At 42.5% G+C, this 10,978-nt stretch overlaps 1 protein-coding gene across 1 annotated transcript; it reads right to left on the bottom strand.

Moving 5' to 3' along the window:
- Window positions 1-7,939: 7,939 nt before the first annotated feature.
- Window positions 7,940-10,570, bottom strand: B3GALT6 (beta-1,3-galactosyltransferase 6). Its single transcript, XM_040456540.1, is given in 6 exon segments — window positions 7,940-9,185; window positions 9,188-9,445; window positions 9,448-9,589; window positions 9,591-9,763; window positions 9,766-9,841; window positions 10,550-10,570. Coding segments are annotated over 6 exon segments (966 nt in total). The 3' UTR covers window positions 7,940-8,889.
- Window positions 10,571-10,978: the final 408 nt, after the last annotated feature.

Genomic DNA, 10,978 nt, shown 5'->3' with positions numbered 1-10,978 from the left:
TTCTTTTTGGAGTCTGGCTAAGGGTTTGTGAATTTGTTAATTCTTTCAAATAGTCAGCTCTTACTTCCATTGATCTGTTCTACTGTTTGTTTTTTGTTTGTTTCTATACCATTTATTTCTGCTCTTATCTTTATTATTTTCCTTCTTCTTCTGGCTGTAGGCTTCATTTGCTGTTTATTTTTTTTTTATTTTTTTTAATTTTTTTTTTTTAACGTTTATTTATTTTTGAGACAGAGAGAGACACAGCATGAACGGGGGAGGGGCAGAGAGAGAGGGAGACACAGAATCGGAAACAGGCTCCAGGCTCTGAGCCATCAGCCCAGAGCCCGACGCGGGGCTCGAACTCACGGACCGCGAGATCGTGACCTGAGCCGAAGTCGGACGCTCAACCGACTGAGCCACCCATGCGCCCCCATTTGCTATTTTTTAGCTCCTTTAGGTGTAAGGTTAGGTTTTGTATTTGGGACCTTTCTTGCTTCTTGAGATAGGCCTGAATTACCATATATTTCCCCTTACGACTGCCTTTGCTATATCCCAAAGTTTTTAGATTATCATGTTTTCATTTTCTTTTGCTTCCATATATATATTTTTTATTTCTTTAATTTCTGGCCAACCCATTCTTTCTTTCTTTCTTTCTTTCTTTCTTTCTTTCTTTATTTATTTATTTTCAACGTTTATTTATTTTTGGGACAGAGAGAGACAGAGCATGAACGGGGGAGGGGCAGAGAGAGAGGGAGACACAGAATCGGAAACAGGCTCCAGGCTCTGAGCCATCAGCCCAGAGCCTGACGCGGGGCTCGAACTCACGGAGCGCGAGATCGTGACCTGGCTGAAGTCGGACGCTTAACCGACTGCGCCACCCAGGCGCCCCCCATTCTTTCTTTAGTAGGAATTTCTTTAACCTTTATGTACTTGAGGACTTTCTAAATTTTTTCTTGCAGTTGACTTCAGGTTTCATAGCATTGTGATCTAAAAATATGCATAATATTCTCTCAATCTTTTTGCACTTGCTGAGGACTTATATGTGACCCAGTATATGGTCTATTCTAGATAGTGTTCCATGTGCATTCGAGAAGAGTGTGTATTCTGTTGCTTATCTGTTAAGTCCATCTGGTCCAGTGTGTCATTCAAAGCCCTTGCTTCCTTACTGATTTTTTGCTTACATGATCTGTCCATTGTTGTAAGGGTGGTGTTAAAGTCCCCTACTAACATTGTATTATTTTCAATAGTTTATTTACATTTGTTATTAATTGATTTCTATATTTGGGGTTCCATGTTGGGGACAGAAGTATTTACAAATGTTAATGCTTCTTGATGGATAGACCCCTTAAATATGATATAATGCCCCCCCCGCGGGGGTTTTTTATCTCTTTACAATCTTTGTTTTAGAATCTAATTTGTTTCTTGTAAGTATGGCTACTTTGGTTTTTTTGACATCCGTTAGCATCATAGATGGTTTTCCATCCCCTCACTTTCAATCTTCAGGGGTCTTTGGGTCTAAAATGACTCACTTGTAGGCAATATATAGATGGATCTTGTTTTGTTTGTTTGTTTTTTGTTTTTTATCTGTTCTGATGCCCTGTGTCTTTTGATTGGATCATTTAGTCCATTTACATTCGGAGTCACTATGGAAAGATACACATTTAGTGCCATTGTTTTACCTGTAGAGTTGGTGTTTCTGGTGATGTTCTCTGGTCCTTTCTAGTGTTTGTTGCTTTGGTCTTTTTTTTTCTCCACTCAGAGTCCTCCTTAAAATTTTGTGCAGGGCTTTTAGGTGGTCATGAACCTTTTAGCTTTTGTCTGGGAAATTCTTTATCTCTCTTTCTATATTGAATGACACCCATGCTGGATAAAGAATTCTTGGCCACATATTTTTCCCATTCAGCACGTTGAGTATTTCCTGCAGCTTGTTTCTGGCCTGCTATGTTTCTGTGGACAGATCTGTTGCAAAACTAATTTGTCTTCCCTTGTAGGCTAAGGACTTTTTTTACCCTTTTGCTGCTTTCAGGGTTCTTTCCTTGCCTGTATATTTTGTGAATTTGACTATGATATGCCTTGGCAATGATCAGCCTTTGTTGAATGTAATGGGAATTCTCTGTGCTTCTTGGATTTTGATGTCTGTTTTCTTCCAAGATTAGGAAAGTTTTCAGGTATAATTTTGTCAAGGGTACCTGGTTGACTCAGTCAGTTAAGTGTCCAACTTTGGCTCAGGTCATGATCTCACAGTTCATGAGTTTGAGCCCTGCGTCAGGCCCTGTCCTGACAGCTCAGAGCTTGGAGTCTGTTTCAGATTCTTTATCTCACTCTCTCTATTTCTCTCTCTGCTCCTCCCCCATTCGTGCTCTGTCTCTGTCTGTCTCAAAAAAATAAACATTAATTTTTTTTTTTTTAATTTGGCCAAATAAACCTTCTGCCCTCTTTCTTTCTCTCTCTTCATCTTCTGGCATCCTATGATACGAATGTTAATGTTATTGCATTTTAATAAGTCACTGAGTTCCTTAAGGCTGCCTTCATGGTCCATGACCTTTCTTTCTCTCTTCATTTCATCTGTGCTATTTTCCATGATTTTATCTTCTGTATCACTGATATGCTGCTTTGCCTCTACTGTCCTTGATTTTATGGCCTCCATTTGTGATTTCATCTTAGTTATAGTATTTTTAATATCAGTTGGACTAGATTTTAGTTCTTTTATCTTTGCAGTAAGGGATTCTCTAGTGTCTTCTGTGCTTTTTTCAGGCCCAACTAATAATCTTATAATTGTTTTAAATTCTAGTTCAGACCTCTTACTTATATCTGCATTGATTAAATCCCTGGCCATTATTTCTTCCTGTTCCTTTTAAGTGAATATCTTTTAGATGAATTCCTCCATCTTGTCATTTTGGAGACAGAGGGAAACAAAAGCAAAATAAAACAAAATAAAACCTAAAAATTGAATTAAATTAAAAATAAAGTACACAAAGGAAGCTAGATCCTACGTGTGTTTTAGTCTGCTTGTTATGAGAAGCTTGATAGAAAAAAGGTAGAAAGAAAGAAAAGGAATGGATTACATTACAATTTTTAAATACATATATAAAATTAACAAATATGTAAAAAATTTTTAAAAACTTAAAAATTGCTTTCTCTATCAGCAAAACAAAATAGTGAAACAAATACAAAAAACAAACAAAGGAAGCAAGATCCTTTTTCCCCTAGAGGTGAAGCTTTGTAGCAGTTTATGATCAGTAGACTAAATCACTATGGATGAGGGGTTTGTGCTGGTCTTCTGGGGGAGGAACCTGCTACTCTGATTCTCAGGTGCAATTGCTGTAGTGGAGACGTGCCTGCAGGGAACAGGAAGGTAGTGCTTGGTGTAGTGGCTTCTGTCTGCTTGGTGGTGCTGTTTAGCTGAGATAGTTCAAGCTGGTGGATAAGGGGAAGACATTCTTTACCCTGTTCTCTCTTGGAAGCAGGAAATGCAGTCATCCCTGTTCGGTGAGCCATCAGAGACACTCAAACAGTGACCCCACCTGTGTCCCTGGTTTCCATCAGATCTCCACCTTCATCTTGTCTCTGAGCTGTCAGCCTGCCAAATGCCACAGCACTCCTGTTTTTTAACTCAGGCGTGGCTGTGTTTCAAAACCCCATGCTACAGAGACCCTTGTACAGAGACCCTTGTAGAAGACCCATACTGGTCTTCTGGGGGGAGGGTAATACTGCATTGTGGCTAGTGCCATCTTGTCATAGAAGACCGTAGAAGACCGTCACCCAACCGTGCATTTTATCAGAGTTTATGGTAAATCACAACACATAGCTGGTGCCAGGGATTGCTGCTCTCAGTCACCATCTTTGTTCCTATTATGGTGAGCAGGATAGCTTGATGATGCCCACAGGGCCCTTTGTCTGTGGAGAGGCTATATCATTCTCCAAAATGCACTCCAAACAGGAGAATCACTTCTCACCGTGTGACCCTGGGGACCCTCAGGCTTTCTGCTACTGGGGCTCAACACTGCTCTCCCACCAGAACACTGCTCAGCTCCCCATGCATGAACCACAATTTCATAGACCTCCAAGACTTTGGAATCTGCACTCTGTTGTTTATAGAAGACTGGCAGTGTTGTATTTTTCCTTGTCAAAGGTTTTGGGGAGTAGTTTTCTTGTACAGTCCTCTGTGCATGTTTTCATTTTTTTTTTTTTTTCTGTGCTTTTTCTCTCTCCTTATTCCCAACACAGTCAGGGCTCCCTCCCCTGGGGTTTGACTGCAGCCCTTTTCTCCCATGAACTCTACCCAGGTCCTACCTTCTATGAGTAGTTTTTCTGGTTTGTAGAAATGCAGCTTTGTTCTCTAAGATTTCCAATTGATTTCTTGGGTGTTCAGAATGATTCAATATTAATCTAGCTGTTGAAGTGAAGAGATGAGCTTAGGGTCACCCTGCTCCTCTGCCATCTTACCTTCCTGCAAAATTACTGTTTCTTTAAAAGGTGAGTTTTCCAGGGCACCTGGGTGGCTCGGTTGAATGTCCAACTCTTGATTTTGGCTTGGGTCATGATCCTAGGGTTGTGGGATCCAGCCCTGCATTGGGTGAGCATGCTCTCTCTCTTTAAAAAAAAAAAAAAAAAAAAAAAAAGGTTTTTCAAAAAATTTTTTTCAAATTTTGTATTCCTTGTAATGTTTTACCATGATGTCTCTTTTTTAATATCTACATGTTTAGCCAGTGCCCTGACAGAGTTCTCTTTAAATACTTGGACCCAAAAGGAAAATACAAGTGTTGTTTCCCTTTAAATTCTTTCTTCAGACAGTAGAAATCACTTCTGTCTGAGTTTAAAATGGTCACTCTCTGTGCTATTTCTTAAATGAATAACCAAACCAATCAGATTAAAATGTAAACCTAGATTTTGGAGGACAAAGCTCATCTGGAACTAACAAGCCACAGCAGGATATGGAACAGAATCTCAATTTCTAGCTTCTGCATGGCTGGGGCTTAGGGCTGATAACTACTATGCCAAGCATTTAAATTTACCAATATTTAAATGCCAAGCATTTAAATTTACCAGCCTCTTTCTTCTTCAGGGACTCCACTGATCACTTCAAATTTTCAACTAGAGTAGGTTTCCAAAATAGTGATTTTTGACAGTTTTTATCATTTCAGTATTGGTTTTGCTGGAGGGATGGATTCTTGGAGCTTCTTACTGCACCATTTACCATTTTGTGACTCTTTGTTTTCTACATTTCTGTGTCTTTATTTTTTTCTCCATTTCTGTGTTACTGGCTTCTTATGTATTAAATAGGTATTGTTGGGCACCTGGGTGGCTCATGATCTCGCAGTTCGTGAGTTCAAGCCCCATGTCAGGCTCTGTGCTGACAGCTCAGAGCCTGGAGCCTGCTTCAGATTCTGTGTCTCCCTCTCTCTGCCCCTCCCCACTCGTGCTCTGTCTCTCTCTCTCCCTCAAAATAAATAAACATAAAAAAATTTTAAGAATAGATATTGTTTATTCTACTGGTTTAACTCCTATGTATTTTTGTGTCACTTTTTACTTACTTCCTTAGTGATCACTCTGGGATTATAAGTACATTTTAACTTAAATCATTTTAGTTCACATTAGTACCAACTTAATTTCAATTGTATACAAACATATTGCTCCAGTATTGCTATGTTATCTCCCCATGCATTTGTGGTACCATTTTCATATACATTATGTCTTTATAAGGTCGTCAATTTTAAGCCCTTCAACACAATTTTGTAATTACTCTTCTATGCAGTTATGAATAGAAGATTCAACTGCATACATGTCTGACCTGTTAGAGACAGATTGTCAGTTTTTTGTTTGTTTGTTTGTTTTGATCTGGGATGATCTTAATTTCACCTTCATTTTTGAAAGATAGTTTTTATGGACTTAGAATTATTGGTTGATGGTCTTTTCTTTGATTTTGAATAAGTCATTCCATTGCTCATGGGTCTTCATGATGTCTGCTGAGAAGTCAGTGGTTAATCTAAATGTGGATCCCTTAGGAGTAATTGTTTTCTACTACATTCTTTTAATTTAATTTAATTTTAATTCCAGTATAATTAACATACAGTGTTATATTAGTTTCAGGTGTACAATATAGTCATTCAACAATTCCATGCATCACACAGTATTCTCATAATGACAAGTGCACTCCTTAATCCGCATCACCTATTTTACCCATCCCTCTGGTAACCATCAGTTTGTTCTCTATAGCTGGGAGTCTGTTTCTTGATTTGCCTCTCTCTCTTTCTCCCTTTGCTCCTTTTTGTTTGTTTCTTAAGTCCCATATATGAGTGAAATCATATAGTATTTGTCTGTCTCTGACTGACTTCTTTTGCTTAGCATTATACTCTTTAGGTCCCTCCACGTTGTTGGAAATGGCAAGATTTCGTTGTTTTTTATGGCTGAATGATATACCGATGTGTATATAAACTACATCTTCTTTATTCATTCATCTGTAGATGGACACTTGGACTGTTTCTGTAATTGAGCTGTTGTGAATAATGCTGCTATATACACAAGAGCACATGTATCCCTTTGAATTAAGGTTTTTGTATTTTGGGGGTAAATACCCAGTAAGGTGATTACTGGATCATAGGATAGTGCTATTTTTAACTTTTTGAGGAAACTCCAACCTGTTTTCCACAGTGGTACGCAAGTTTGCATTCGCACCAACAGTGCAAAGGGATTCCTTTTTCTCCATAGCCTCATCAACACATGTTTCTTGTGTTGTTGATTGTAGCCATTCTGACAGGTGTGAGGTCTCACTTTAGTTTTGATTAGCATTTCCATGATGATGAGTGATGTTTTCATGTGTCTGTTTGCCATCTGGATGTCTTCTTTGGAGAAATGTCTGTTCATTTCTTGTTCACATTTTTAATTAGATTATTATTATTATTATTTTTTTTTTTTTTACTGCTTTCAATGTATATATAAGTCTGGCTTTTGACAGTTTGACTTTGATGTGACTATGTGTGAATCTCTTTTTGTTTATTGTAATTGAAATTCATTGCTTCTTGGATAAGTAGATTACTATTTTGCTTTAAATTTGGGAACTAATTGGTCTCAAAATAGTTTTGAAATGTGCCCCTTTCTCCTTTCCTTCTGGGACTCTTTTACTGTACATCTGGTGCACTTGATGGTGTTTCAGTGGACTCTGACATTTTGGGTTTCTTTCTTCTTCTTTTTCTTTCTTTCTTCTTTCTTCTTCTCTTCTCCTCCCTTCTCCTTCTTCTCCTCCCTCCTCCTCCTTCTTCTCCCTCCTCCTCCTCCATCCTCCCCCTCTGTCCGCCCCCTCCCTTCTCCCTTCTTTTTCTCCCTTCTTCTTCTTCTCCCTTTTTCTTCTTCTCCTCCCTTCTCCCCTCTTGTCCCCTCTTCTCTTCCCTCCTCCCTCTTCTCTTTCATCCCTCAGATTAGATCCTCTCAATTGACTTATCTTCAAGCTTACTGCTATTTTTCCCTGCCAGTTCCAATTATTTGTTGGCCTTATTTAGTGGCTTTTTAATTTCAGTTATTGAACTTTCTGTCCAGAAGTTTTATTTGGTTTCTTCATTGAAAGTTTTTTATATGGTGAGATGTTATTCTCATGCTTTAAAAAAATTTTTTAAACATGTTTTTTCATTTGCTAAGCATATTTATAACAGTTATTTTAAAGTTTTTACATGTAATTCCAACATTTGAGCTCCTTGGGGACAGTATCTAGTGACTGTTTTGTTTTGTGTGGACTGTACTTTCTTACTTCTTTGCATGATTCATAATTTTTGTTAAAAACTAGTTATTTCATTTTTTGACAGTTTTAGAATTCTTCCACATTTAAATACGCATGCAGCAATGGCTCTACAACGCAAGTTGTAAAAATGGATTAATCCACAAATTCCACGTTCTGAAGAAAAATTTGCCCTTAAATAATTTTAAAAATACTGAGACCCACACATTCCCAACTTAAACCCTCATCTACACAAATTTACGTTATTTATAAATAAGTCACAGGCTAGCCCTGAATTACATTTGTCACAAATTCACTCTAGAGCAACACAGAGCAAAATACCATTGAAGCTAAGTAACATAACACAAAGTTAAATTTTAAACTTACACATGACAAAAGATACCAACGTGACATATTAAAGAAGGTAACCTAACGCAGGAAATCTATAGCAATTTTGATAAACGCCATTGGAGTGCAACACAGAGCTAAGTTGCAACATGTAAGGGTCCAAGGGTCATTTCCCTACAGCCACAGCTCTTGGTGCAGGGATTTCCTAGGTGGATGGTCAACGCAGGATGTAGGAAATGACACAGTCCCCACCCCTGAACAAGTCCAGATTCTTTCTTTGGGGTCAGGGTCTGCAAGCGCCTGTCAGCTCCAGCCTCTGGCTGCTTGCCCCTACCTTGGGAGAGAACAGCAAGCGGACAGGCTGAGGTGGGGCTGCAAGCCCCTGCTGTCTGCCATCACACCCCAAACCGGACATCTTCCCAGTCTAGGCCAACACTGCCTGAAATCCAGTGACAAGCATTTGTACCTGGACATCATGTGTTGTCCTGGCAAGTACCATGGGTCTCCCAGACCCCGAACAAGATGCTCTTTGAGTGAGGCCCCATGGTGGCCACTGGGGTGTACAGCCCAGGGTGCCTACCAGAGTTGGGATCCAGGAGCTGCCCACTGCTGCTTGGCTTCTGCCTGAAAACCCCATTTGGCGCTGAATAAACCAGGTCTCCTGGGCGCTGGACTCATTTTGAACCACTAGCCAGAACCTGCCAGCTTTGTCCATGCGAGGCCAGTGGGAGGCCACTCATCATCTGCCCCACCGGCCCCTGAATGACTGGCTGTGCCGGCCACCTCCCAAAGCATCTGTCCTGGCTCCCAACAGTGCTGTTGTGACTGTGGCAGGTCAGCTAGGCTGCAGCTCAGGGGAGGCCCTCCTTCCTCTGACAGCATTGTGGGGGAGGCGCCCGCCAGTCGAAGACGTAGGAAAGGCGCAGCTGCGTGTCCTGCTTGCACAGGTGGTCCTCTCCCATCAGGGCCTTGCGCTTTTTCAGCATGTCCTCCAGGTTCAGCTTGCGTGTCACTGGGTACAGGTCGCTACAGCCGCTGGACTTAGACTCGGTGTGGAAGCAGGGGTCGTACTCGTGCCGGACACCCATTGATGCCGGCCAGGTGCCCAGGGACACCTCCTCGCTGTGCCACGTGTGCAAGTGCTCAAGCTGCGGCACAGGTAGTGCACCAGGTCTGCTGAGAGCGCAGAGCCGCTGCTCGGCGTGTACGGCAGGTAGTAGTCACAGAGCTGTCAGATGGCTTTGTGCCAGTGGCCCTGAGGCTTGGCACTGCCGCGGCCTAAAAGGAAGCCCCAGTTGAGATGGTGACCGTCCCTGGGGTCACGTGTGCACAGCTCTGCCAGCAGCTCGCCCTGCCCCGCAAATGCGTCGGCATCCGCCTTTAGCATGAATGCAAAGGCCACATGCCCTCCAGCCAGACCAGTGTGGCCGGTACCTTGGCCATGAGGTTCTCACACACGTGGTGCAGCCGGGGGAGCAGCAGGTCACCGTGCTGTGCCTGCTCGCGTGTCAGGGCTAGCCGCTCCTCGGCGCCCAGGCTGCCTGTGCCCACTGGCAGAATGTGCCCACATGTCACCCTGGCTGCTGGGCCGTGCGGCCGCCTCCTTTGTGTGGTGCACCACACAGTGCTGTGTGGCTGCCCACGGCACACGGGCCAACGGTACCGCCAGGAAGGTGGTGGCCCATGCTGGCCCAGCGGGAGGAGGGCTGCGGCCTCTGGCAGGCTAGGGCCAAGAGCCGCACAGCAGGCCAGGTAGAGAAGTCCGGCACTGCAGAGCACCAGGCCACCCAGGCCGAACACTGTCTAGTGCCACCAGGTGTGGTATAGTAGCTTCAGGACACTCCCCCGGGACATACCAGAGGCCCTGACCCTGCGGCACAGGCAGAATCCGCTGACAGTGGAGGCTGAGGGCCAGAGCAAAAACTAGTTATTTTACATAATATAATATAGGGACTCTAGAAATCAGCCCCCCCCCCTCCCTCCCCCCCCCCCCCCCACTTCCAAAAGCTTGTTAGTTTGCTGTTTGATTACTTATCTGGATCAATACAACGCATTCCCTATTCTGTCTAGTGTGGAGCCGGAGCCGACAATATTTTTGGTCAACTTCATAGTCAACCAGTGATTGGCAGAAACTTCAAAGCAGTGCCGGGGCACCTGGGTGGCTCAGTTGGTTAAGCGTCTGACTTTGGCTCAGGTCATGATCTTGCGGTTTGTGAGTTGGAGCCCGGCATCAAGCTTTGTGCTGACAGCTCAGAGCCTGGAGCCTGCTTCGGATTCTGTGTCTCCCTCTCTCGCTGCCCTGCTTGTGCTCTTGCTCTCTCTCAAAAATAAAAATAAACATTAAAAAAAATTAAAAAAAAAAAAACTTCAAAACAATGCCTTAAAGCAATGAATCGTCCCCATTTGAAAACAGGCTCTGTGTACATGTTGCAGCATGCCCTCGGTGCTCTGGTGGTTTATAATTCTTTCTTAGCTTTCATTTCCTGCTTGTGAGAGATTAGGGTCTTTTACATTGTCTTCCTGAGCTTCCATGCCTGCTTGCATGTGTATTCTGCCCTCTAGACCTCTACGTGTAACCATTTGTGCACATCGATTCCCTGGATTTTCCGATATAATTTTCTTGGCCATCTTTCTAGCCCTTCCTAGTTTTTCTGCCTGAGGCAGCTGCAATTTGACGCAATTGCTGTTATTTATTTTTGACTAACAGCCAGATGTTTCCTCACTGTGTGAACTCTAAGTCAGTTCAAAGCTGGTGAATGGGCATTTCCAGGAAGCTTCCAGACAGGTCAAACAGTGACAGTTCTCTGGTAGTGGGCTTTTTTGGAAACTTCCCAAACAATTGTCCCTTCAGTACCTACTACACTGGGGTTTCTTTCCTTTTCCCTTTCCTTTCCTTTCCTTTCTTTCTTTTTCTCCCCTCCCCCTCCCCCTTCCCCTCCC

Source organism: Herpailurus yagouaroundi, unplaced genomic scaffold (assembly GCF_014898765.1).
Source record: "Herpailurus yagouaroundi ecotype Mexico unplaced genomic scaffold, PumYag 77, whole genome shotgun sequence".
NCBI classification, from domain to species: Eukaryota; Metazoa; Chordata; class Mammalia; order Carnivora; family Felidae; genus Herpailurus; species Herpailurus yagouaroundi.
Note: the sequence above shows the minus strand (reverse complement) of the source record. Positions and strands in the feature narration are given on the sequence as shown.